General features: G+C 47.3%; 1 protein-coding gene across 13 annotated transcripts in view; it reads right to left on the minus strand.

Annotated features, from left to right (window-relative positions):
- Window positions 1–2,537: 2,537 nt before the first annotated feature.
- The window catches only part of RIN2 (Ras and Rab interactor 2), a 240,440-nt gene continuing 215,250 nt past the window's right edge, over window positions 2,538–27,727 (minus strand). For 11 of the 13 annotated variants that reach the window (XM_053574259.1, XM_053574257.1, XM_053574254.1 and 8 more), the window contains 4 exons: window positions 14,292–14,597; window positions 12,251–12,382; window positions 7,713–7,876; window positions 2,538–4,352 (listed from right to left, as the gene is read on the minus strand). In XM_053574259.1, the coding sequence (XP_053430234.1) occupies window positions 4,029–4,352; window positions 7,713–7,876; window positions 12,251–12,382; window positions 14,292–14,597 (926 nt within the window). In that variant the 3' untranslated portion in view covers window positions 2,538–4,028. Of the gene's footprint in view, window positions 4,353–6,653; window positions 6,727–7,712; window positions 7,877–12,250; window positions 12,383–14,291; window positions 14,598–27,727 lie in introns of all 13 variants that reach the window. The other 2 variants (XM_053574262.1, XM_053574253.1) reach the window with 2 other exon arrangements.

The following is a 27,727-nucleotide window of genomic DNA, read 5'->3' on the forward strand; positions in this document are numbered from 1 at the left end:
GTCAAAAAAAAAGAAAGAAAGATGTATACTTAAAAATACCTGTAATATGGGCGGTGCCTATGGCTCAGTCAGTTAGGTGCCGGCCCCATATACTGAGGGTGGTGGGTTCAAACCCCGCCCTGGCCAAACTGCAACAAAAAAATAGCCAAGGCGTTATGGCGGGCGTCTGTGGTCCCAGCTACTCAGAAGGCTGAGGCAAGAGAATCGCCTAAGCCCAGGAGGTGGAGGTTGCTGTGAGCAGTGTGACGCCATGGCACTCTTTATCCCAGGGTGATAAAGTGAGATTCTGTCTCTACACACACACAAAAAAAAACCTGTAATATTTTTATTAATTGTTGAAATACATTTGAGATATCATAGGTTAAATAAAATACATTACTGAGTTGATTTTACCCATTCCTTTTTGCTTTTTAACGTCATTACCAGATAATTTATGATTACTTACGTGGCTTGCTTCGTATTTTTGCTGGGCGGCAGAGGTGTTGGTCAGAGGTCAGTGGTAACAGTCACCTCTCCCATGTGTGCTTTTATCTTAAGATTCATGTCTTAATGTAAACGGGGGAGGGGTTCTCAGCCCTGTTTTCATAATAGAAGCACCTTGGAAGTTTAAGTAAATGTAGCTGGCTGGGTCCCATCTACAGAGGTTCTGATGTTCTGGGTGGCTGGGGCATTGGAGTTTTAAAAGCCCCCCCAGGTCTGAGGCAAGAGAATCGCTTAAGCCCAGGAGGTGGAGGTTGCTGTGAGCTGTGTGATGCCATAGCACTCTACCGAGGGCCATAAAGTGAGACTCTGTCTCTACAAAAAAAAAAAAAAAAGCCCCCCCAGGTGATTTCAAGGTGCAGCCAAAGCTGGGAACCATTTATTCCAGTATGAACTTCAGGGGCCCTTGAGTTGGGGACACCCACCGTGTGGGCGGGGCATGTCTGCAGCGGGGCCTGGTTCACCCTGAGAGTCTCTGGCTGGAACTGAACAAGCTGTAAAAAGGATCAGAGCCTGATTTTTGGCAAGAAGCCTTGGAATAGAGTAAGAGCATTTTAAAACCTACTGTTGGATGGAAAATCCACCCTGCAAAGTGGGGGGATGGTAAGAAGAGGGACGATGGGGCTGCCTTTCCTTACCACCACTTTCATGTTTCCAGCTTGTCGGGGTTAACTAAATGGCAAACTGCACTTTTAGTCTCAGATTCACCATCATGAAAATGGTCTGAAAAAATTATATTTAGGATTTTACTCTAAGTATCATTAAAATGGCCAGATGATTAAAATATCTTGTTCCATACACATCCCACGCTGTGTCTTAGACTTTGGGGGTGTTACCAGGGGTGCTGTAAATCAGAGCGCCCTCTCATCCCAAGCTTCATGAGGAAGACGAGGGCGAGAGCCCCACGGAGATGAAGCTGTGTTTGTGAATGAAGCACTCAGGGCTGCACTTACCGGCCTCTGTGCTTTTTACAGATCTGAAGTTGTAACTTCCGCAAGATAGGAACTACTTTAACAGTTTCTATTTATACTCCGTGTCCCTGGAGGGAGGGGGATATTTGGCGGTGCTACATTTTTTAAAAAAGCAAACTCTTCCTCTGGTTAGCCTTCAAAGACCTTTTGAGATTTGGAAATACATTCTGTCTTCCTCCACTCGGCGAGTGTATATTTACTCTCCCTGTTCCTTCCAACCTTCCCCCAAGTCTGTTTCCTGGCAATTTGAGAAGTGAGAAATGCCTGCGTGGGGGAAAAAGTGGAGACATATGTTGTGTGGCAATTTTAACAGGGAGACATTGCCCAATGACAAAACCAGGGACAGTCTTGTGACGCTGCCCACGCTGACTTTTCCTATTCCAATCTTGCTCTCATCCTGCTGAAGCCTGCTCAGGCCACCTGCCATCCAAAGGCTGTGACTTTCTTTAAATCAACAGCACAAGAAAGAATGATGATCTTAGCTTGAGGAGTGGGGAGCACAACTCCATGGACTGAGCTGTCCTCTTTTAATTCATTATAAATATGAAAAGCAGGCAGCTCCTGCAGGCCTCACGTGACCTCTAAGTGTCCACACTGCCGGGTTAGGAGCCCGTCTAAACTTGCATTTCTTTCCTTCAGCCAACGAGCACTTACTATCTGCCAGGCACGGTTCCAGGTATGGGGAATGTGGCAGAAGAAGTGAGGAGGATCAAGCCCCTCTCCCGACAATTCTGAAACAGCCCTGAACTTCAGCCAGGGCCTTCCAGAGGTCGCCTGGGGACAGAGGCAGCCTGTGCGCTGGGCCCCAGCTAACTCTGCCCAGAGTCTCTGTGACCTGCTCTGGGTCCACCTAAGTCAAGCACTGTACTAGGTGATGGTGAAACCCACGCAGGTCAGAGGATGATCTTTTCTTCCTCCCTTAACTTCTGCCCAATATCAAAACTCCAGCTTCTGCAAACTGTGAGCTTTGCTGTGTGCTCTCTAGAGAGTCTCTAACCATGAACCCTGGCCAGGATTTCAGATTGACAGGACCTTGTGTGGTGCACGACAATACTCTCGCTCTAAAGGAAATGAGACGAAAGAAGAATGTTTCAAAAATTATTTTCACACATGATTATCATACAGTATTACAATGTATTATGTGCAAAATTCCATTTAAAAATCATTTACAAAAGGAAGTACAACACAGTATGTGCTGAGGGTTCTAGTACAACGAAAGTCAAGGCTAAGAAAGGTACAAGGTACAAGGCCAATCAAACAGACGACCGTGCATCTTTACACAGTACGAGAACATGTTTTTGTAACTACCTGTGTTACACTGATACAAGACCCTCATAGTCTGTGCCCCTGCACACTGCTTTTATAAAACGTGGATTTAACTTCACCATAGATCCTTATGATGCAGATGGGTTTTTGGGTGCATTTCGAAACTTTTCTAATGTGTAACATCTTATTTAACTCAACAAAAGCCACATTATACATTACTTGGTTTCTGCCCTCAAATAAATTGATGCTGTTAATTTTGATTGTATGGGGGGGGGAATATCATTCCTAATTTTTTGCCTCATGGAGTTTTCAAAATTTTTTCTAAAAGTCCCTAACATACGGAATAGATTTTGCCAAATCTCATTGCATATTTATAGTCTTTTAAGCATAAGTGGTTCCTCCCATCTCCTTTTCTTATCTTTCAAAGAGCCTGAACCAGCAGACTACACTCCCCAGTCCTTTTTTAGAGTCTGTATTTCTCTCCTATCTCTCTCTACATTCATTTCTCTCCTTATTGTCAGCATCACTTGTTTAAAAAAATCAAAACAGCAAAACTCCACTACACGTGAACAAGATAACACAGTACATGAGATTTCCAAAGGCATTCTGCAGCCAGTGTCAGGAATATATTGCTTTAAGAAATCCAGCAGTCTCTCCTCACAAAGTCACCAAAACATCCAGTTACAGAAGAGACACCTGTAAAATGCAATACTCTCAAATCCAGCAAGAGATTTATTTTCGAATATTAAATGTTAAAATCACATGCATAATTATAGAATATTTTAAAATTACAAAAATATTTTAAAAACAAATCCTGACAGTTTACCTGCAACTGCTATAAAAATTTCTATGAAATATATAAAAACACAAAGGCTCTTTGTAAAAAAAAAAAAGAAGAAGAAGAAAGAAGGATAGAAGAAAGAAAGAGAGGAAGGATGGGCGGAGCCATCCACGGAACTGAGAAGTACCTGACTCTTCACTGCACAGTCTTTTCAAACACCTGCTGGTGAATTCAAGAAATGTTTATTCAGCATATATACATACACGTAAGCCAACCTAGAACCTGGCTTGGGGTAGGTAGCCAACAATCTCAGGACACTTGAACCATCATATGCAATTCTCCTTTGCTGAAGGAGAATCCTACTGTTTCACAACCTCCACTACCTGAAGTGGCTAATGATACCCTTGGCCAAGCTGGCCTGTGGATGGCTTAGTCACTGAACTGAGGGGTCCCCGAGGATGTGACACAGAAGCCAGAAGGCGAGGTCCCAGCCCCCGTTGGATCCAACACTGAGAAGTTCCTTGCGTCTTCTATGAGGCGGTGAGGTCCTCATCCTCGCTGTGGAAAATGACGCCGTAAGAATCACTCCTGACGCGCTTATAGACAAAGTGGAAGATGTGGGGTTGGGGTCGGCTGTGCAGCTCGGCCTTGATCTTTTGAGGGTAAGTGTCCTCCGCCAGCTGCTGCCACGTTTCGTCCACAAACAGAAAGAGGCTGTACCCCGCAGGGTCCTGCACCTTAAACTTCTCGGCACAGATCTGACATACGTCCTCGGTGGTGACATATGGTCTCACAAGGAGGGTCTTTCCCGTGCAGCCACTGCCGACCTCCTGGAATGCAACTCGGAGGTAATTCTGCAGATGGGAAGAGAGAAGCAGGGCAAAGTCAGGAGAGAAAGTCACATCGGGCAGTGAGAGAGCATGATGGGAGACACAGGAGGCTGAGGGTGAGCCGTCAAGGCTCTGGCCTGTCACAATGTGTAATGTCAGGCCGAGAGGCCTCCAGTTGCAATGAGGTTGGACTTGACTTTGGACAGTGAGGAGCTGGCTTGTTTACTATCCAACGAGATGGGCTAAAAGGCCACATTTAATTCTGTGCAAATAGATGAAGCAGGAAGTCCTGCTTCTGATCTTTCACGGTCCCTTGTAAAGCCTGGCTGGGCCATCCCTGTTTTCGAGTGTGAACCACATCCGATGCTGGGCTTATCCCCAGCTTGAAAAATAAACCAAATAGCAGAAGAGTCTGATCCAGGAGTCAGCAAGCCGAGATTTAAAATATCTGGATGTAACGGCACATACTATGATTGTTTTTCTTTTTTCCCTTTTAGAGACGGTGTCACTCTGTCGCCCAGGCTGGAGGGCAGTGGCACAATCAGAGCTCACTGAAGCCTGGAACTCTTGGGCTCAAGCGATCCTCCTGCCTCAGCCTCTGGAGCAGCTGGGCCTATGGGTGCCCAGCACTGTGCTCCGCTTATGTTCACTTCTAATGAAGTAAAGCACACTTTTTCATGAACCTTCAGTAAGGGCAATAATGTTAGATTGAACCACATGAAATTACTGATATTTGACCATTTTTGATCTCCCCAAACAGTGAGTTCATGTGGTCCAATGTAATGCCAAGCTCCAAGTGGCTCTGAGTGCAATGTGGAACATGTCAGAGGAGGAACATGTTGATTTTGCCAAATACTCCGGGGATGGAGCTGATTAAGTGCACAGCGGAGCTGCAGGGGCATAAAAGGAGATGCCTGTGGGCTCTACGCCGTGAGCAGTCCCAGGTACGCCGTCATGATCTGCAGCAAAGCTGTGGGCCAGTGTGACACAAAGCCTAACCTGGGCACCAAGAATCCTCAGGTCATCCGAGGCGCTCTGAGGTTTGTGACCCTGAATAACCATTCCTTTTATCAGATGAAATATGGAACACCTGGCTAAATTTGAGCGTCGGCCAGAAAAATACATTTTCTTGTTCTAAGTCTGGCAAGCTCTCCCAGGAGTCAAGGGAAGGGGTGCTCTCTGCCTGGGTGCCCACGTGGTTCCCATGAGGGTTGGTTTGGCTAGATAATGGAAGGACGATGTCCTCTGTGCACACAAGATCCACCCCCATCTGAACCCAGGGAGGGCGTGGCCAGCCCAGTTCCGCCCTGGCAGGTGAGCTAGTGCAGGTGTGCACACTGACGGTCTCGAAGGTGAGCACCTCGGCCGTGGGTCCTGCTTTTCCTGCCCACCATGTGTAGCTACCCCTGACTCCTGGAGGAAGCTCTGGGAAAGGAGTCTACACCAGCTGCGATCTCCACCTGACTAGGACAGTGAGGCACCAAGAGGCTAAGGACCTTGCCCTGTGGGAGGAGACCTGTGTCTACGGCCCTGACTTAGCGGCTCCAAGTCCACCTGTGTGTCTGAGCTTTTGTATTTGCTCCTTAGTAGAGCACTAGAAATGTGCCTTGGAGGTCATATTCTGAGCACATAGGCAAGAACAAGGGCTACACAGAGGGAAAGGGCTCCTGAGTGTCCAGGGGTCTCCAGATGGAGAGAGGTGCAGGGAAGAAGGGGCCGGTGGCAGGTGGGGGTGTGGGAGAATGAGCTTTTCTCATTGCCCCTCTTCTCTCCAGAGGGTGCATCACCTCAGGAACCTTCTCCCTGGAAAGCCAGTGTGGCAGCACCCCAGGGCCTGCAGGCCGGGAATCACTTCACACATAACAAGCGGGATTTAGAGGGGGAATCCTGGAGAAGGAGCTGATCCAGCCTTTCAGTGATGGGCTGACTTTGAACCAAATGTGCCTTTTTTTTTTTTTTTTTTTTTTCTGAGCATTAAGGAGGTAAAAAGAAAAAAAGAAAAAAAAGGCCAGGAAGGGAATCTGGATATGGAGATGAATCTGTTCTGCTTTTCCAGCTCCCTGCTGGGAGACCCACCACATGTGCACAGAAACAGCAGAGTCAGGCTTCATAATTCAATGAAAACCTTCAAAATCGCACTCAAAGACATTTGCCAACTCACCTCTGCTTTCACAGAGCAAGTCAGGAATGGTCCTGTTAGGTAAAGATTCCACAGCCCTAACTCACCTCCTCTCTATAAGACACAAGCTCATCCGGGATCCCACATTCCCAGGCACCAAACTGGGGTCTGAACAACTTCAGCCTGGGGGCCAGAGCGGGACTTACTCAGATGCTCACCTGCTCCCTCTGGCCCTGAATAGCTGCTGCTGCTGGCTGTCGAGATTCTGGAATCTTCCCTCTTGGGGAGTGGGCAAGAGAAAAGGAAGGGGAAAAGGAAGAGCCATGGCTGCACCTCTCCCACTCCCCAGAGAAAGACCAGGCCCATGGCTGCACCTCTCCCACTCCCCAGAGAAAGACCAGGCCCATGGCTGCACCTCTCCCACTCCCCAGAGAAAGACCAGGCCCATGGCTGCACCTCTCCCACTCCCCAGAGAAAGACCAGGCCCATGGCTGCACCTCTCCCACTCCCCAGAGAAAGACCAGGCCCATGGCTGCACCTCTCCCACTCCCCAGAGAAAGACCAGGCCCATGGCTGCACCTCTCCCACTCCCCAGAGAAAGACCAGGCCCATGGCTGCACCTCTCCCACTCCCCAGAGAAAGACCAGGCCCATGGCTGCACCTCTCTCAGTCCCCAGAGAAAGACCAGGCCCATGGCTGCACCTCTCCCACTCCCCAGAGAAAGACCAGGCCCATGGCTGCACCTCTCTCAGTCCCCAGAGAGAGGCCAGGCCCATGGCTGCACCTCTCCCACTCCCCAGAGAAAGACCAGGCCCATGGCTGCACCTCTCTCAGTCCCCAGAGAGAGGCCAGGTCCCGGCGCATGGCTGCACCTCTCTCAGTCCCCAGAGAGAGACGAGACCCATGGCACATGGCCGTACCTCTCCCAGTCCCCAGTGAGAGGCCAGGCCCAGACGGCTGCTGCCTGACGGATCTGCCTCCCCAGGCCTGGGCTCAGCATGGCCTGCTGTTTGACTTCCTATCTGCTTGTTCTGGGAGAAACCCTGCCTTAGTTGGACTTTACTTTTTAAGGGCAGCAAAATTTGGGCCAAACATCCTATGTCTAGATGTATATATACATTTAAAGAAAACAAAGAAGCGAAACAAGGTTAGAGCACGGTTTGAAATATCCCTTTTCTGGCAGATGATTCAACACAGGGAGGCCCCAGGGCCTGAGCTGGGATGTGCTGGGCGAGCTGGCTCCCAGCCACAGGCTGCTTACCCACCTGGAAGTCGTCCACAGAAGGGACGGTCCGGCTGGCCGTCCTCCGCTTGTGCCACTGCCGCAGTGTGTCCCTGGTCTCAGAGCTGAGCAGTCTCGCTGCTTGCTCTTCTTGGAAATTCTTTATCAGAGAAAGTGCCCCGTAGGCACTCGTCAAGTAATAACCTCCTGGGAAAAAGCAGAAAGAGTGTGTCCTCGAAGGGCGTCACCTCCTGGCGATCACAGGGACACTAGGGTCAGAGGCCATATTTCCTGTTTCCTCCATCTCTCCCACGTGCACTTTCTTGTAGGGTCACAGAAGCACACGGCAAGAGCACACCCCTCCCTCCATCACCCGTCCATCCTCACATCCATCCAGGGAGACCCACACAGTGACCCAGGCCTGTGCAGGGCTGGGGAGCACGATGGGCCAGGCTGACCATGTCCCTGTTTTCTCCGATGGGATTTCTGCTCTAGTGGGTGAGCTTGACAAAAACCTCTAAATTATTAAAGTACAATTGTGGTTCAGTGCCTGTAGCTCAGTGGTTAGGGCACCAGCCACATACACCAAGGCTGGTGGGTTTGAACGCAGCCTGGGTCTGCTAAACAACAGTGACAACTGCAACAACAACAACAAAAAAAAAATAGCCAGGCGTTGTGTTGGGCGCCTGTAGTCCCAGCTATTTGGGAGGCTGAGGAAAGAGAGTGGCTTAAGCCCAAGTGTTGGAGGTTGCTGTGAGCTGTGACACCACAGCACTTTACCAAGGGCAACAAAGCGAGACACTGTCTCAAAAAGAAAAAAAAAGTACAATTGGGGCGACACCTGTAGCTCAAAGGAGTAGGGCGCCGGCCCCATATGCTGGAGGTAGCGGGTTCAAACCCAGCCCCGGCCAAAAACTGCAAAAAAAAAAAAGTACAATTGTGAACATGGTTTGCCAGACAAGGCTGGGGGACTGTGGACTGACAGGGAGATGGGGGTCAGGGCAACTGCTCTACAGCCAGAGCTACCTCCTCCGGTCTATGGGTCCCTGCAGTGCTGGGCCTCAGGCTTTTCTTTTAGAAATTGGTGTTTTCTAAATTCTAAGTAAACTACACACTTTGAAAGAACTGCATCATATATACACGTGTGTTCACAAAATCATGGGCACTTCAAAATAATTTCTTTCTTCTCATTCCCTTCCTTACCCTTACTCTGGCACTAAGATAACAGTTGAGGTATTTTGGAAAAAATAATTTACAAGGAAAAGTGAGCGATATCCCTTTGATGGTACATTTAGAAATGATCTTACGTTCTTGGGGAGTGTGAAAGGATTTACAGCAACCAGAGATGTGTACGTACTTGTTCATAGTTTTGTCCTAAAATATAATTTGTCTTAAAATACTGTAAGTATAATTAGGTCCTCTGGAGGAATTTATAATGTCCATACTAGAGAGTCACTAGGGGGTGCCCCCAGTGTTTATTAAACATTCCCAAGTGGGCACAGCACATTTTAAATTTAGAGTCAGCCCATTATGGCGTTGTGCCTGTAGTGCTGGCCACTGGGGAGACTGAGGCAGGAGGATGGCTTGAGCCCAGGAGGTGGATGTTGGCATGAGCTATGATGGTACCACTGCTCAGCCAGCCTGGGTGACGGAGCAAGACCTGGTTTTAAAATCACAGTAACAATAATAAAACATTTAGAATCATTCTTTCTTGGAACACTCACTGAGTCTCTACTGTGAGGCAAAGCCAGGGGCAGATAGGGGTTGGTTTGTAAGAAACAGAATTTGAGTCCCTGCTCTCCAGAACTTGGTAAATATTAAAGAAAACAGACACTGGGGATTTATTCCTGCAGGGACCAGAAGTTAGCTGCGGTTAAGTGGGTTTTGTGCAGAAGTGTCACCTTCATGGCTAAAGGACGTGCTCATGCAAGCCCCTGCAGAGCTCTCGCTGGTCAGCAAGCAGAACGTGCAGAAGGGCAGCTGCTCCGCCCACCGGTGTCATGGACCAGGCCCTGCAAGCTCACCCTGGGTGGGAACTCGGGAAAGGAAGACACCTTTGCTGTCTGCAGGTCGCCCATGCAGATTTGGAGCTTACTTTTTACTGCAGTATAACCTGAGTCACCCTGAGCAGTGCACCTTACACGCGTATATCACGGTCACACTTTTCGTTTAGGCTGATTTGAAGGCTTCCCCGACCTCACCACTGATGGTGTAAATACCCTAGTTCAGAGTTTTGACTTCTTGATCTTTACTGCTTGCCTCACAAATCAGCACACAATTAGTGTGAGACTCAGTCGTTCTGAGTGTAAACCCTGCACCGAGGATCTGGAGAGAAAGCAAGGCCATTCAGGAAAGGCCGCGTGGAGGGCGGCATTTGAGCTGGGATCTGGACACTGCTGCAGTCTCTGTGAGGTGGAGGAGGGGACCTTGGGACTTCAAGTTTGAGAGTTCATAGCTCTAAGGAAAAAACTCAAAATGCTGGGAGCTCAAAATTGACCACATTTGGGAACATATGGATGCAATTAGAGGAAGGTTTTAAATTTCTGCAGAACTGTAACCCTATCACCACGGCTGTGCACAGCGAAGGGAGTCTCTGACGCCTTTGCCGTCAACTGGAATACCTGCTGAAACGGCAGAAATCCAGAGATGTGGCTGCTGCCCCACAAACCAAGGAGGGCTTTGGGCAGGCCACGAAAAGTCTGATCTGTGACATGTGGCCGCCACTCAGCCACCCCCTCCTCCAGCTTTGGTTAGGTCTGCGCAGGCCTGATCTGTAACCACAGCCTGTCCTACTGGGACAGCCGCTCTCCCAAGAAGGAGGCCAAAAGCCCCAGACACAGGTAAGTGGAAGCAGGTCCTGGCTCGGGGGCGAGCTCACGGGCCCTCTGTGTGTCTGCTGGCTGTGCCCGTGTCTTTTCTCTCCCATGGGATTCTGGAGGGGAAGGCAGCCACCTGCCCATCTTCCATCAACACAGTCCTTTGCTCAGGGACTGTGCTGGGGGAAGGGGCAGGAATGGTTGGCTCAATCCTCCAGCCACAGGATACAAGGATTGGTTGTCCTAAATGCACATCATCACCAGCAGAATGGCCCTTTGCCCAAAGCCCCAGGGCCTCTGCATACTTATCATCAGAATTAAACATGATTGAAGCTTAGAAAAAAAAATACACCCAAATTACAATAATGATGCGGGGGAAGAAAGGAAAGCTTGGCATCTAGACTGACACGGGTTTCTCTTGGTCCCTGGATAAAACCATGCGTCTGTCCTCTCCTGTCCAATCCCAGGGCAGAGCAGGCAAGGAAGGACCCACACAGGGCCTTGGGTGAGAGGCTAGAAGCAGGGAAGAGACCTGTTCCTACCTGTCTGGGTGGGGGACAGGATGAAGGACACCTTCACTGATCCTGAGTCATTTCAGCTCCAGGGAGGGTGGGAGGGAGACCCAGGCCTGGGGAGTTCACCTTAGGTGACTGAGGATACCAGGGAACAGCTCTGAGGCTAATTCATTTACGTTCCCTCCAGAGAAAGTGCTGGGATGCAGCACGCCTTAGGTGATCCTCTCAGGAGGTACACCTTTCTACTCCAGCCCAGACTGAAACTCATTGGAGAGAAGAAAAAAAAAAAAAAATGAGGGCCCCCAGGGTCTGTGTGGGAAACAGACACAGGAAAACACATTGAGAGGATTCACCATGCGCAGGTCCTGATTTGTTCTCCTTTAAAAAGAAGAACTTGCGTGAGAGTCCCTGTGATTTCTGTTTTCCAAGGCTGTGCACCTTGGTGCCAAACATCCAGAGTATTTCCATGATAAAATATTTCTCTGATGTGTGAGAAGAAGGAATTTCCACTAAGACATGTTAAGCAGAGACAAGGAGAACCTGAATTGCCAGGGTTAAAAAAGAAATCCAGATTTCATCCCATTGAATTTTTATTTTAACCATCAGCAGATACTATTTTTTAAATTGGAAAAAAAAAAAAACCCTCACCATTTTAATTTTGAAATAATTTTTAGAAAAGGTGAAAACAAAAGATGGCCTTTATCCATTTCACTGATATAAGAGCAGGTTATTTTTCTGGTTTCTAACAAAAGTTTGTAATTTCCTCTTGTAATCAAAGAAACCATTTCTTTCAAAAACTGGCATTTCTCCTACTGAATAGTATATTTTATTGCCATTAAGTAATCTCCAGATAAGCAATTGAGGCGGGATTACATTTTTCTTTGTGTTTTTTTCTTACTTTTCCAAATTTTCTATGATGACCATGTATTACTTTGGTGATCACAAAAAGGTCAGTATATTCTTTCAAAGTTAAAAAAAAAAAAAAAACTTTAAAATTGTAGTTAACATTTAAGATGTCAAAAAGCTGCCAAGCAACTGCTTACTGGATGCATCTTGGGGTGTGGCGAGTATTTGGGGGTTAGAGGTGGTGGCTGCACACTATTGTGAATCTAGTAAATGACACTATTGTTCCCTTTAAAATGATTTTCTGTTATGTGAATTTTATTGAAATTAAAAAAATGAAAATGGAAAAAACCCAAAGGAACCCCCCCGGCTGCCCGCCCCGTTTCTCTCTTCCAAGGGCAAGTTACCTTCGCCGTGGAGCAGCGACGGGTCCAGGAGTTCCATCATGTACTCGACCTCCGTGTCCAGTTCGAGCATGTCACACTGAGCGATGACATAAGTCAGCACTGGCAGGAAGTCATCGGCGCCGTACATCCTCCCTGGAGTAGGAGGACAGAGCGAGATGGAAACATTTTTACCTCTCTTTCTTTCACATCCTACTCGCTGCTGTTATTAGATAGCAAGCAGTCATCCTGGGGAAATGTGCTATTTATAAACAGAGGTGGGTGTTTCTGGAATTGTGTGCAGCCCACGGCTCTCCCAGCTGCTTGTGTTAGAGACCAGCCTTCCTCACAATTTCAGAATGAATGTCTGTGAGTCCAAGTCCATTAACACTTTACAGATTTTTCTCCTTGCGCTTAGGACTTGCATTAAATTGTGTCATACAAAAGATTGTCTTTTAAACCACAGTAGATTCTCCATAGCTGATCACCTGCCCACACTGACCACCTCCTTACATTGACCTAATTTTCAGGGACTGCACATGTTTCTGTTACGTACGTATCAGAACAGCAGGCCTGGGTCCTTACATTGACCACCTCTGTATGTTGACTAGTTTGTTACAGTCCCTTCCGTGGTCAACTTACAGAGGTTCTACTGCATTTTAACATCAGCAAATAATATTATAAATATATATGCTAATTATTTGTATTCTCTCCTATTGCTTTACATTCACATTATTCAGAGACGTAATGACAAAACCAGACCCAGACCAGGAATAATCTTTGCTCTGTGTTCAGTATGCTGAGGGCGGATAGGCTGACATACACATTGATTAATAGCAAAATAGGGCAAAAGCTTTTCATCTTCATTTCTAGTTTTCTTGACGATGGTGGTTCTCAGCTGAGGGAGATTTTGCCACCCTCTGTGCCCCCACAGGGACATTTGCCACTGCCTGGAGAAAATTTTCATTGTCACGAATAAGGCTGTGTCGGGTGTGCATGGTGGGGGGTGCGGATGGCATCTGGGTTGCCACTAAACTTCCTACAGGAGGCGGGACAGCCCCCGCAATCAGGAAATATCCTGTCTAAAATGTCACTAGTGTGTAGGCTGAGAAACAGGAAGAAGGTACTCCTGTGCAGAGACTATTTTGGGGAGTTTTTATAAAGGATTGTGAACTATGAAAAATGTTTCCTATATGGGAAATGTGCTTGCAGATTTCAGAGGCCTTGTTCACATGCTATGGCCACCAAAGCTCAGATGTTAATGTCCTCACCCAACAACTCACAACATGCACACACATTCCCATCTACTCCAGCAGTGGTTAGTGGAGCCCACACTTTCTCTCTGTTGCTTCTCCATGGAGCAATTGCGTCCAGAAGGAAAGCTGGTCATCTTCCTTGGAATGAGCTCCCGGAAGACCTGGGACAATGCAGGCACCATCGTTCTCCATGAATCCGGCTACTCCCGCATCCCAGAAAGCTGCCAGGGGAGCCTAGGGCTTACTTTTCAACTTTGTAACTTTTGGGTGAATTTCAATTACATTGCTTCAGCTCCTAGCAAAAAAGGGCAAGCAATGAAATGTCTTTAACGAAGCCTCATTATCACCGACTGCTTGGAGTTTTTGACTCACTGACACAAACCCTCATTCACCAAAATGCAATGAACATCGTTGCTAATACTTCCATTGCACATGGGCCATGTCCAGCTGCCTCACCGAGTCCCCGTCTTATGAAGGAAAGGGTCACAACCAACTTCAGACAGTATACAAGGGTCGCTGAGGTGGCCAATGTTTCCCAGTTAGTGAACTCCTATATGTAAGACAGATTTGAACTCAAACTCCAGGGAACCATGCTCTGAAGTAAATATTTCATTAAAGTGGCATCATACAGAAATCTCATTAACCTCATCCACTTATATATTTTTTGGTGCCGTTAATTTTGGCAGCTATCAGAGAAAAACTTGCTATTTGGTGAGTGACCTGGTTAAAGCAAAGGACAGAAGGAGAAGTTGGGCATGGAGTCTGAGCTGGCAGTGGCACGGGCCAGCCGGGGTGGGCGGCAGCCTCACCTGAGTTGCTCTCCATGACAGTGTAGATGAGCTTGCAGACCCTCAGCAGCAGCATGACTTTCTTTTCGGGCGAATACATTTTCTGCATGGTCATGAATTTGACTTTGATTTTCTCCACATCCACGAAATCAGGGGTTGGGGCAAAAACCCCCAGCTCCTGCGGGTTCCTCTGCCGCACGAGCTGCAGGTTGTCCTTGAGCTGTTTCCACGAGCCGTCGGCCACGTGGAAGTCCTTCAGCATGGCCTCCACGTGCCCCTTCAGGGGCTTCAAGATGCACTTGTGCATGGCTTTTTCCAGCACGACATCTGCAAAGAAAGCGCAGCCACTGTGACCACGGTGCAAACAGAGAGGAAAGGCAAAACCTGCTCTCTCAGAACGGAGGTCGCAACGTGACGCCTGGGGCACCGCGCCGACAAGCCACACTTGAGCACTGCCACTCACACGTTTCCTATAAAGCCAAGAAGAACACATCTCTCCTAATAATGTCTGACTCGCATATAATCAATACGAATGAAATGTATTTCTTTTACCTACGTCTATGCTCCCTGCCCCCGTTAAGTGCAGGCAAATATTCTAGAAGACATTCTTTTGATTGAGTCCCTTCTGACTGATCAAATAATTGACTGGAAAGCAAATGTTATCTTAAAGGAAGAATTTTCTAACACTGAAGGTTTCTGATCCCTTAGAATAAATAATTTCAACTAAGTGCTAGAATATGAGATCTTGGATTGGAGTCTGGACCCAAACATCCTGTGTTTTATTTGCTATAGAGGAAGTTGTGGAGCATTAGATCTGAATGAAGCCTGAACATTAGGTGATAGTGTTAACCTGGTTGATGGTGTTGATTTTCTGGGTTTGGTAATCGTACTGTAGTTACGCAACAGAATGGGCTTCTTTTAAGAAACTATGCACTGAAGTATTTAAAGGTGAAGAGAAAAATCTGCAACTTACAAATAGTACAGAAGAGGTGAGCCCACGTGTGCGTGTGTGTGTGTGTGTGTGTGTGTACACAGACAGGACTCCTGTCTGCAGCAAATGTGGAAAACTGCTAAGATTCAGGCTGTCTGGGTGAAGGGTACACATTTCTTTATGCTATTTTTGCAACTTTCCTGTAAGTCTGAAATGATTTCAAAATTAAAATTTAAACAGTTTTTGAAATGCGTTTCTGTTCAGAATTAGGAAATACCTTGAAGTGTGTATAGGAGGCATTATTTTTCCCTCCTTTGAACGGCTGACCACTGGAGTGGCTCTCTTGGCTGATATTAAAATGGTGAGTATTGTGAGTTTGGAGATCTAAGCTGAAGATGATTTGTACAATAATAAGCCCTCTGCTTTGTCAACACCAGTTGTTCAATCTCACACATCTCCTCAAAGCCACCTGGATTCTGCTGCAGCATCGGCATCTAATATAGGACACTAATGCGAGTCCACCCTGGAAGCTGTGGGGATCAGGGTGAAACCTGCTCTTTACTCTTGATCTGGTTTGCTGAAAGATCAACTCACAATTATGGTAGATTAATAAGAGAAAGTTTTATTTCCGAATACCATGCGCATGGGGGGAACCACAAGAATGATTACCCACAATCTCAGTGATGGTCAGAGACCTTTATAGATGCCTTTTGGATGGGAGGGGGAGAATGTGGAAAGTACAGGTGCAGCCAGTGGTAGCTGGGGAGGGATGTGCATAGATGGGAGGGACAGACTAGTTTGTAGGTCAACCTGAGAGACAGGTCTTATGCTTCAGATGACCTTGGGGCCTGGTCTGTTAGCGTGTGATAAGGAGTCAGCAGCCCCTTTCTGATGCTCAGCCAGGTTACTCAGGTTTATACAGATGGAGGAAAGGCCTCTTTCAGTGCTTCCTGACCATGAATGGACTTCAATTTGTAATACCAAGGAATAAATTTTGGGGCAAAATTTCCTCAGCCCTTTCAAAGCCATGGATCCACTTAGGTGTAAAATTAGAAATAGTTGAATTATCTCTCTGGCCTTTGGCATTCCTGACACTGGATCAGGTTATACTAAATTAAAATTATTACCAATTATTAGAAGGCCAGAGATAGAGAGAAATCTAAGCCATAGGTACCAATGTTGAAAACAATTTTCCATATACCAAAGTTAAAACTGAGACCAAAGTTAAGGCTGACTCCACAACTATCAGATTCCCCAGCCCAAGTTTCCCTTTGTTCTTCCTTCTCCCTATCTTATACAGGTGATGTTTGTTTTATATAACTTTAGAAATCAAGGTGATGTTAAAGAGGTTCTATAGGAAGAAGAAAAACTAAACAACATATTCACTTCGCATCTGGTATTAAAACAAAGTGCCTTGGTTTGTTACGTGTTAATAAATCTGTGCGCCTTCATAGCATCTTTGGCTTTGGCCTGTGCGGTCGTAACAATAAAAAGTCAATAGTAGCAATTACTATTGAGTTCTCAGTTGAGGCTCCATCTACGCCCTTTAGAATTATCATCTAATTCTTTTTTCGTATAATACTAACATCATGCCTATTTTACAGATGAAAAACTGAGACTCAGAAATGACTGATGGCTTGCCCACAGCCACACTATTTTAAACAATCATTTTCATTGTTTTTTCAAAGTAAATGATCTTTTTTTTAATTGTTGGGGATTCATTGAGGGTACAACAAGCCAGGTTACACTGATTGCATTTGGTAGGTAAAGTCCCTCTTGCAATCATGTCTTGCCCCCAGAAGGTGTGGCACACACCAAGGCCCCACCCCTATCCTTCCTTCCCTTTCTCTGCTTTTCCTTCCCCAAAGTAAATGATCTTAATTTTACAGCTCAAGGTGCTTTATAAACAAGCACACAACAGCTTATTCCTCTCATTCAAGTGTTGTGAAAGCTACATTCGTGGCTATAAGTGACCTCTACTTGGCTAGAATGCAGGTGAAAGTCACGCCACTGGTTAATGAGGAAGGTGCGTGAATGTGCAGACAGCATTACTCGTAATCCCCACAGAACGCACACGCTGTGTGTATCTGTACCACATAACCACAGTGGGATTCAGACGAAGTAACACACGTATATTCATTCAATAGAAAGAGGACATCGGTGCTGCAGTGCAACATGGACGGACCTCGCAAACAGGACGCTGTGTGAGAGGCCAGACTAAAAGTATCTCCTGCAGCATTTCAGTTACATAAGGTTTAAAAGCAGGCAAACCTCACCTATGGTGATGGAAGAAAGGACTGCGGTTACCCTTGGGTACGACGTGGACTAGAGGGGGCACAGGGACCCTTTTGGGAAGTGGAGATGTTCTATTTCTGGACCTGGGTGGTGGCTACATGGGTGTACACATGCGCAAAAATTTGCCCAGTGACACTTGAGATTTATGCACTTTATGGATGTACATTAAATCTCAATAAATAAATGTAAATCAGAAAAACAGAAAGCTGAAGACCAGCCTGAGATTTTCACCTTGAACCACAAGGGTGACTTAGTTTTTGAGCCTGGTCCCCTCTGGGGTGTTAATACAAACCATCTCCCAAAGGCTCTGAGCTGTTGCTGGGGAATGAAGTTCATTACCAGCAAGTTGCACAGACTCCCTGGTGCAACCCATCCCTGCTGTCAGGGAGGGGCGCGCTGGCCTGTGCCCAGTAAACTCCACCCTTAGGCATAAATGGGCCTATGACCCATTGCCAAGTGAGCAGCCCATTTGCTTAAAACAAAATGAAAAAACAATTGCTAGTGCTAGATATTTTTTCCAGTATTTTTTTTAAGACCAGAATTTAAAAATGAAAAAGATTGGTCTCTGTATTCTCTTCCAGAGTAAAGAAGATTCTAGACTTTGCTTCTACCCTCCCTGCCAGCCCTGTCCTTAATAAACATAAGGAGTGCAGAATAAGAGTCCCAGTGAACAAAGGGACCCATGTCCCAGCTACTTCTCCCCAGTAGGAAAGGCAAGGTCTGCTTGTAAACAAGGAGGAGAAATGATTTTAGGAACACAAATAACCCAGGATCTTCCAGAATGTGCACTAGCTCAGAGCTGGCCACATGTCTCATAAATTACTATTCTGTTTTCTATTATCTCTGGTTGCATTAATTACAACAAAACAAAACAAAATGGGCGGTGCCTGTGGTTCAAAGGAGTAGGGCGCCAGCCCCATATGCCAGAGGTGGCAGCAAGTTCAAGCCCAATCCCAGCCAAAAACTGAAAAAATAAAGAAAAATGAATACAACAAAACAAAATGTTTTAAAATGTAACAACAATGACATTATTCTAGGCACTTTACAGGGACTGACTCTACAGTCCTCACACAAACCCCACACAGGGAGGGATATTATTTCTTCATTTTCTTTTTTTTTTTGTAGAGACCAAGTCTCACTGTACCGCCCTCAGGTAGAGTGCCATGGCGTCACACAGCTCACAGCAACCTCTTAACTCTTGGGCTTACGCGATTCTCTTGCCTCAGCCTCCCGAGCAGCTGGGACTACAGGCGCCCGCCACAACGCCCGGCTATTTTTTGGTTGCAGTTTGGCCGGGGCTGGGTTTGAACCCGCCACCCTCGCCATATGGGGCTGGCGCCCTACTCACTGAGCCACAGGCGCCGCCCCGAAACCCAAAGAGATATGTATCATGCAGCTAGCAAGAGGGGAAGCCAGGATTCAAACCCAATAAATGTTTCCAGAGTTTTTGGCGTGACATTAAATGTATTCATCCACAAGCAAACATACAAAGCAGACACATGGAGACTTCTGACACCATTAAAGGAAAATGAATACAAGGATTACGTATTTTTCTTAAAGCTCGTCAATGTCTGTCCTATTTTTCTAATCAAAAGAAAATACTAGAGAATTGTTTGAACTATGACAAACTTAATTTTAGAAACTAAATGTTAGATGTACTCTCTGAATGACTCACACTGGAAATAAGTTTCTAATACTATTTACATAGATCTCATCAATTGGTCCCACAGACCACCCATGAGAAGTGGCAAAAACCATGGCGGTTGCTGGGTTCTCTTCAACTTGGTGGTACCTAATGCGGTGGTTTATAGGAAGAGGGCAACATGGCTGGTAATTCCCTCTTGTTACTTCTCAAAGGATTGATTCACTTACTTATTAAGAATGGGAGACAGACACATGGACCCTTTTCTTCTCTCTGACTCTAGATTAGAGATCCAGAGGCTACAGATCAGACGAGGAGGCATCACGAGACCAAATGCATCAGCTTCCCCAGCTCTGTCCTTCTAAGAAGCTCTGGCCAAGTACCTTCAACCTCTCGCTGCTGTTGTCTGGACTATGAGCAAGGTCTGTAGCCTGGGAGCAACAGGCCGTACTGTGCAGCCAGGGTGTGTAGTGGGCTGTTGTGTGAGTGCCCTCCGTGATGTCCGCACAAGGACACAGTCACCCAACAAGCATTTCTCAGATCACGACTATACAAAACTGTATAGGTTACTTTTTAATCTTTGCCAAGTTACTTGTCAAAGATAAGGCATGAGGTTAGATTACATGGCCTCTTGGCTTATTCTCATTATAGCATTATGATTATTTTTTAGAAAGTAGTAGATCACACATCATGAGTTGTTCAAGGAAAAAAAAAGTAAGGTAGTAGAAAGAGAAGCTGATGTTTGATGACAATACACAGGTCTTTTTGTAAAAACCGAAGCTGTGAAATTCGGGCATTTATACCTCCCTGGCGCTGATTTGGGCCTTGATCTGTGCAGTTTGTGTTCTAAGATTACGTGAACCACCTTGTTAACCCCCACTCTGGCCCTGTGACATTGGAACTGTTGTCATTCTCAATTTACAAATGGAACGAATCAGGCTTGGGAGTCACATAACTTTTCCCAGGATGGTGGAAATGAGATGCAAACCAGCTCGTTCCTACTCAAGCAAGTCAGGAGACGCAGGTTGGGCCTCCCCCGGTACAGAAAGGGCAAAATGAGCTGATGCCTTTTTTAACATAATAACCTATTTTCCCCTTGATTACACTAATGTACACAGCTATGATTTAACAATAAAAAAAGAAAAAAAACCCATAATAACCTATTTTCTTTTGGCTATATTGGGGTAAGGATCAGAGTTAATGTTGAGTGCTACGAATGTCGTTGTAAGCACATTAAGCGCTTTATATGTATGTAAACAACTTTTTGTCCAAAATGGACACATAACCCCTCTTCATCTTAGTTTGGGTTCTCCCAGGTGCTGACTCTGAGACAAGGATTCGGTGTGAGTAGTTAATCTGGGAGGTGACCTTCAGGAGCACCAGGGAGAGGGAAGGCGGCCATGAAGCTGGCTTTAGTAATCCAGCTACCGCCAGCATCTGGAGCTCAGCCCCGCTGAGGGAGTCCAAGGGGCAGTGGTGAACATGCCTCAGAGCTATTCCCAGAGAGGAGGGGCTGCTGGGCTATTTACACACCTGCTACCTGCTCCCTTCCATCCCGGGCTGGGGTTTCTCCTAGAAGGTAGGCTGGGTGTTCATTCCCCAGCCTTTCCTGCCTCTCCCCTGCCCAGGGGTCAAGGGCTCTGACGGCATGAGAAAGCCTCAGGCACAATGTCCCAGGTGCTGGCAGCTGGACATCAGGCTGGTAAGCCTCAGTCAGTAGGGAATGACAGTGCCCATGACACCGGGCTTCTGTGTGTGGAGAAACTAAGGCACAGAGATACTGGGAAACACGGCTGAACACATGTGGCGAACCGTCAGCAAAGTGGGGACTTCCGCCCCAGCTGGAACTCTGCCTTGGAGCCACACACACCCTGCCTTTCAGCCAAGGAGTTTCTCCAACACATCTCAGTAGAGCTGTCAGCTGAGAAAGTGGAAGGCGGTGTCCCAAACGGCCTTCACGTGGCAGCCAGGCCACCCCCTGCTACCAACTACTCAGAGGAAGCAGGTCCCAGTGTGCAGGAGCACTCAGCTCCAGCATAAAGTCCCAGGGGGCAGCTTTCTGATTTGTGACCCTGAGATAACCTTTCTCAGCCTCAGCTTCCTCGTCTGTAAAATGGGGCGCTCACAGCTGCCCACTGTGGTTGTGGGAGGGCTGGTGAGGTCTACAACACCAGGGGTACCCAGCACCTCGTAAGTGCACTGGAGTCCTTGGCTCCTGCCATTGCCTCTGAGCAAAGGGTGGCTGCCTGCGGACGGGGCATCAGGCTTCAGGGCTGCTCTGGTTTCTGTCCCCCAGTGTTAACTCTGGTTTGGTATAAAATGGGGGTCGAATGGATTTCGAGATATTGATTGAAAGACCTTATGGTTTCCTACCCATCTCTCTCTTGGGCACTTGTGTTTCCCTTACTCATCCTCAGCTCTGACAGCCACAGGCACAAAGACAGAAGAGGTGACGCCTGGCCTCTGGGTTCTCCTTGCTCTGGAACTCTGGACATTTGGCCGCAGCCTCAGTCTGTCCCTGTCAGAACGGCCCCCAAACCACACTAAGACTTTGGGGCAGTTTTGTACCCTCCACCCAATGGCAATAGAGACGGGACAAGCTCCCACCCCACTTTCAACACAGGAGCGTGGCACACAGCAGGCCCGGGGAGAGGCAGGGGGCTGCGTGTGTCACCCACGGAGCTCTTGTCTGTTAATGGGGAGGGCCGTGTTGGGCGCCCAGCTTATTTCTGTCCTCTCTGGTCCTTGGCATCGTGGCTGGTCACGCTGGGCCATAGGTGTTTATGGCTGGCATCTGTTTTATTAGTTGGCACCTGGGCTAGAGAGATTGTTAAAGACTTTGATTCTTATGCTGCCTGGGGGTGCTCTTTCTAGAATGTTCTCCACCACATTAAGGACTCAGCTCCCTGAGATCTGCCCTGTCTTGTCCTCCTTTCCTCTTTCCTGCCACGTCCCCACAAAGAGCCCACGTTCTTGCTGAAGAAAACAATCCCACTGGCCCCCTGTGCCTCTACACCCTTCCCCGTGTGGTCCCTGCCGGGAACGCTCCTCCTTCTGTTCTGCAGGCTCGTCCTCCTGGAGACTGGTAAGCCCACCTGCCTCCTTCACACAGCTCCTCCTGACTCCCTGCATCCTCATAGCCAGAGTGAATCAGACTTCTCTGCTTGATGGGAAGCCATCTGCAAACCAGACCTGGGAGCTGTGCCTGGCGCCATCTGCAGTCCCGAGCATGAGGCCTGCACGCAGCATGTCCCCAAAAGGGTTGGACAGCAAACCCTTCCTCCAGGTGCCTCCACAGAAGTCACATTTCCTCTCCTCCCCCTGCAGATTGCAGATGTATGACCCCAGTCGGGAATCACCATGCAGGTGTGGAGCAGGCAGGGGCCCCTGTCGCTTTGCAGGGATGCTCTGTAACCTGGGTCGGCTTTAAGTATTGTCAACCATGCATACTTTATCCCCTAAATAACAATACATAATAAAGGATGTGTTATCATTTTAAGGATGATCCCATCAACCAGCAAAGATGCTAAAATAAGGACAATAAACAGCAGGGTTGTGATTCACTTGCGTTCTGCCCTCTGGGGTGGGCTTCGAGGAAGGCCCGGGCTACAGTATGGACTATGTTCATGTTGTATTTCATGTGAGGGGCCATCCAAGTGATTTCAGGGCCTTCTAATAAAAGGGCTGCCAATCCCACGGCAAGGAAGAAGAGACCAATCTTCCTCACAGAGGGATTCAAACAATTGATGTAGATCTTCCTGCCCCCAGGAGGTGGAGCTTCCTGCTACCCCACCCTGTGCGTGTGGGCAGGGCCTGCTGACTGGCACTGAGCTTGCAGAGAGGGGACGTCTGGGCTCACAGGTCAGAGACCTGGCAATCCAGGTGAATGATGCCAGCAATAGGTCGTGTGGACACTGGGTCCCTCTGGCATCATGTGCCTGCACCTCTACGGCCATCTTCCCACCCTGTGAATCAAACGGGAAAGGCAGTGGTCGCTAACTGCCACTAGCGTGCAGGCAGAGGCCGCCATGGGAGCTGGATCAGTCCAACTTGCATCATGCCTTGACCTCACTGAGCTTTTGTTTCCTCATCTGTGGAAATGAAGATAATAAATGGAGCTTCTCAAGGCATTGGGAAGATGAAAGGGGAGTCTATACATAAAAGTGCATGTAAACCATAAAGAAATGACCACGGGGAAGGGATTATTGGTCCCTTCCCTTGGCTCTATAAAAAACACAGCATGCATTTAATACGTGCTCTTTGGCCTCACAGATGGGGTGGCCATGAGCTCCCCGGGTCTTGACAGTCCCTGGGAAGCTCTGCCTTAGACAGCAAGCCTGAGAGGAGCCAGCCCGGGCTGTGCCTGAACCACTCGGTCCCACAGAGACTGGGCTGGTGAGACAGGCTCTGGGTGGGACCCGGGGAACAGGGAGGGCTCCGTCTACGCGGTGCTTGCTTCCCTGAGATAGCCGGTTGGAGCCATCCTTCTGGCGGGACAGAGGGGTGGGGAAATACGTCCAAGCCCTAGAGATTCTGATGTTTCTGCATAATCCATGCAGCATTTTAAGTGTCCTTTGGGTCACATTCGATAACTTCTTGAATTCCTCTTTTACCTGGTAACATTTCCTGTCCAGGGAAGCAGGAAGATTCTAGGGACACAGTCAGAAAATACTCTGGTGCAGACCTCACCACCGTGTGATTGGCCCTGGGATGTCGTCCCCCAGTCCACTTGGAGAACAAAGCCTTTCTGAATTACCGCGCTAACAGCCAGGACTCATGATTGGAGACTCTCAACTCTAGGGTTGTGAACTTGCTTTTAGTTGATGTAATTAACACAATTTTGATGCTCCAAAGTAAAACTTATTCGACACAGGAGACCCCATGGGGAGGGAAAAGGTGCTTCCTGTCGGCCTTCTATCTATTTAAATTATTTTTTAAAAATAATCCAGGCATTCTTTTCACACACCTGAAGAGACCAATCTTTTCTTTGTTCTCTACCTCGTGTGGACTACACAAGGACATTTTCTCCTTCAGGGGACAAGGGCACATGAACTAGCTCAGAAGTCAGAAGATTCCAGGTTTTAATCTCAGTTTGGCACTAACGTGCCTCCCTGTTCACACCTCTAAGAATGGATCTTTAGATAACCCAGGGCCTTGTGAACTGAAAAATTAAAAACGAGTTTTTAAACTTGCTTTTAGACAAGTTTTAGAGATTGAAATTTGAGCCAGATATAAATTTTTAAAAAACGAATCTGAACTGAAGTCGTTGTGATTGTTCGCTCCCAGGGAGTCACTCCGCTTCCATGTTCCAGGCTTGTTGTGCTGCGTGGTGTTGAACCACACATTTTCAATATCATTTTTTCCATTAAAAAGCAAAACCCCCTCAGATACATAGACTGATGCGCTTTTTGATATACATGGGAATTGAGTTTAAGGATACTTTTCCTTCAGACCATTAAAGTACCCTCTGGAGAAAAACATACATTTTGGTTTGTAACAATTACAGGAATAAAAACAATGTTGTCTTGTTTCCACTGTTGACTTTGAGGAATATGAACAGTTGGCTGTTCTGCATCACTGTTGACAGCCTGTGGTGAATAGTTTGAATGAAATAGAAAATTTAGGATTACTAACATTTTTAGAGCTGGAGAAATTTTGTTTTTGTTTTTTGAAATGAGACTTGAAAACATAGGGATTTCCCAAGATTGACATCAAGTCAGAAATAAACATTCTTTCATTCAAATGAAAACACTCTTCACAACATTGTAACAAGTTCTGCAAAATGGAGATTTTTCCCACCAGAAACTGTGAATGAGTTGAAAAAGACGGAAGCAGGAGTGGTGTAAAGTGAGAGACCACCAAGAAGGAAACATGTGGTGGCCCTCGCCACACAGCCTGGTCCAGCAGCAAGGGGCAGGGCACATGTTATCCAGGAAACGCCTAACCCCCGGGGCTTTGAAGAGGGCCCAAGGGCTGTGTGTCCTTTTTGTTCAAGCATTTGTTTGCCCTTCCATCTACATTCTGGAGGGGTGAGTGGATGTTCAGGGCAGAAGGGAAGCCCAGTATATAGTCTTGGAATGAGCAGAGAGCTGGTTCATGCGGGACCTACCCCATGTCTTACCCTCCTGGGCTTCAGGCTCCACCCAGCAAAGCCAAGTAGGTACCAGCCAAGTAATATTCATTTGAGAAGCTCTAAATGGCAGGGCTTCTGTGCGAAGTGCTCTAAAGGGTAGTCTAATAGAATGCAAATTCTCTGGGATGGGCATGATCATTTACGGTGGTCGCTTTTCATTTTGCGATGGATTCACTATTTTTCATTTATACTTGTCTAGAAAGTGCTAGAAAGAATACAGACATCAACATGCAGGCAAAATGTGACTGGGTGAGAACTGTTTGTCTTTCTCACTGGCTTTTCTCTACGCAACTGAGGAATCACCCTCGTAAGAAGACAGATTTTTAGCACTATCTCCAAATATGAAAGGCATCCTCGTGCACACGTTCATAGGGTCGTTTTCATCCATGGATGATGGCCCCAATGCTAAGAGGGTTAAGCCAGTGAAATGCCCCCTTGCCCTTCCTTGACTCGAGGCTGACTGTTCTGCTGTAACCCTGGGCTTTCGACGAGAATTCCTGCCTTCTGGTTTAGACCTATCTCCTTCAGAAGCTACAGGAAACAAGGGTAGAACTCGATTTCTTTTTTTGAAGCACAGAAACCCAACTGGCATTCTTGAAAAGCCTTACGAGCACCAGTGGACATCTGTTTAGGACAAATTTGAGGCTTGGAATTCTAAGGATGGCATTCAAAGTGAAGACCATCTGGTGTTCCTCACAGGAAACATGACATAGTGGGGACAGGGAGGCCCGGGATTGATGCCAGCTCCTCCTCACCACGGCACGGCCCTCTGCACATCGGGGTCTCTGCTGCTTTGAAAACATGAACAATATTCCAACCTCCAGTTAGGTTTGGGTCTCAAAGGAGCCACTGTAGTCACAAGTCCCGAGTAAGCTACTGAGCCCTTCCTCCGGGAATCCGTAAATCATAGACAATCGGGTTACATCCAAGTTCTAGTCAGAGCCCTGAACTAGTAACTGCATGGCTTTCTAATAACTAGGCTCGCATGTTCCCCTTCTACTGGGCTTGTGATGAGTTGCACAGGTTGACCTCTGCTCCCATTCACCTTCCTGTTCATTGCAGAAGGGCACGCTTTCAAAATGGAATGATGTTTTCATTGATGAACCAACTGGAAGAACTGTCTGCTTTAACACAAAGGCTAATAAAACCTCCCAAACCCACAAGAGAGCCCGGTGATGATGTTAGAGACAGCGTATACACCTCTGCAGAGAGCTCCTCAACATGTCCCCTCCACTCTGGATGGGAAAATACAAACACCTGCAGCAGCAGAGGGTGGAGCTGAGCCAACAAGGGCTTCTCATCAAACAAGTTCAAGGGCACACTTGCCGGTTACCAGCTGGTATGGCCTATGGACAAGGGGACTCCACCTGGCATGACCCTGCCTTCTTCCGCTCCACAAGGGATGCTGGAGCCTGCTTTGTGGGGGTGAAGCAAAGACCCACTGGAATAGTTTAGACCCGTTGCCTGGCTGGTAGCAGAGGCACCGCAGATGTTAGCTTCCGTTTAAACTATGACCTTAGGTTTTAAACTAGAAGCTGCATCCTTCTGGGGCAGCAAAGTAATAATTTTCAGCATGTTTTTGGAGAAAATGAGTGGGCCCTTGAGCTCTGAGAGCAATCGCCATATCTGAATTTAACTCCAAGAGAAGCTGGCATGGAGAAACCAGCAGAAAGTAGGGCTAACTCGGCTGGTGCTGACAGCAGCCACAGGGAGGGAAGGCCAAGGGCTGTGGGCTGGTTGGCGTCGCCCGCCACATAGCTCGGGCCTGACATCAGCGTCTGCCTGGCTCCCCCCCCCAGAAACCCCCTCTCCTTGCCCCTGAGAGGAAGCATCGCCCACAGGTTGGGGGTCCTGTTAACCCAAAGTCAGAGCTGATCTCCCTCGCAAGGGGGGCTCTGGTGGGAAAGGGGAAAGAGGTGGCCTGCGTGGGTGCTGCCTTCTCCTTGAAGCCTGTTTCAATGGAAGGCACCTCACAAGGGCACATTCCTTCTAGTCACTCACTTCAGCAACACCCCAGCTCTCACCCCGCCCTCAGTCAAACCACAAGAAAACAAACAAGGCTTTGATTCCTTTGTGAGAAAATAAAAGAGCTGCTGAAATTCACTTAAAGGAGACAGAGAGGGAGAAGAGGGAGGAAGAGTTAAGAGAGAGAATCCACCACACACTGTTTACTACTTCCAACAAACAGATCCCGTCAGAAGGAAGAAAAATTGGGTTTAGTTCGTGAGCTGCCTGGAAGGGCTTAGTGGCTCCTCTGCTGCCACTGCCCCAGGAATGAAGTCTCTGAAAATAACCTTTAAGAGTCTCATTTCTGAAATTAACAAACAAACAAACAAATACTCCTTCAACATTCTTGCCCTGGGGGAAAAAAACAGTGCTAGCCAAATTCAAATTCTCCTTGGCCAAAGTAACCATTAACAACAATTCAGTCCCTAAATGAGATTATTATTATTATT

The sequence above is a fragment of the Nycticebus coucang genome, chromosome 21 (assembly GCF_027406575.1).
Source record: "Nycticebus coucang isolate mNycCou1 chromosome 21, mNycCou1.pri, whole genome shotgun sequence".
Classification (NCBI taxonomy): Eukaryota; Metazoa; Chordata; class Mammalia; order Primates; family Lorisidae; genus Nycticebus; species Nycticebus coucang.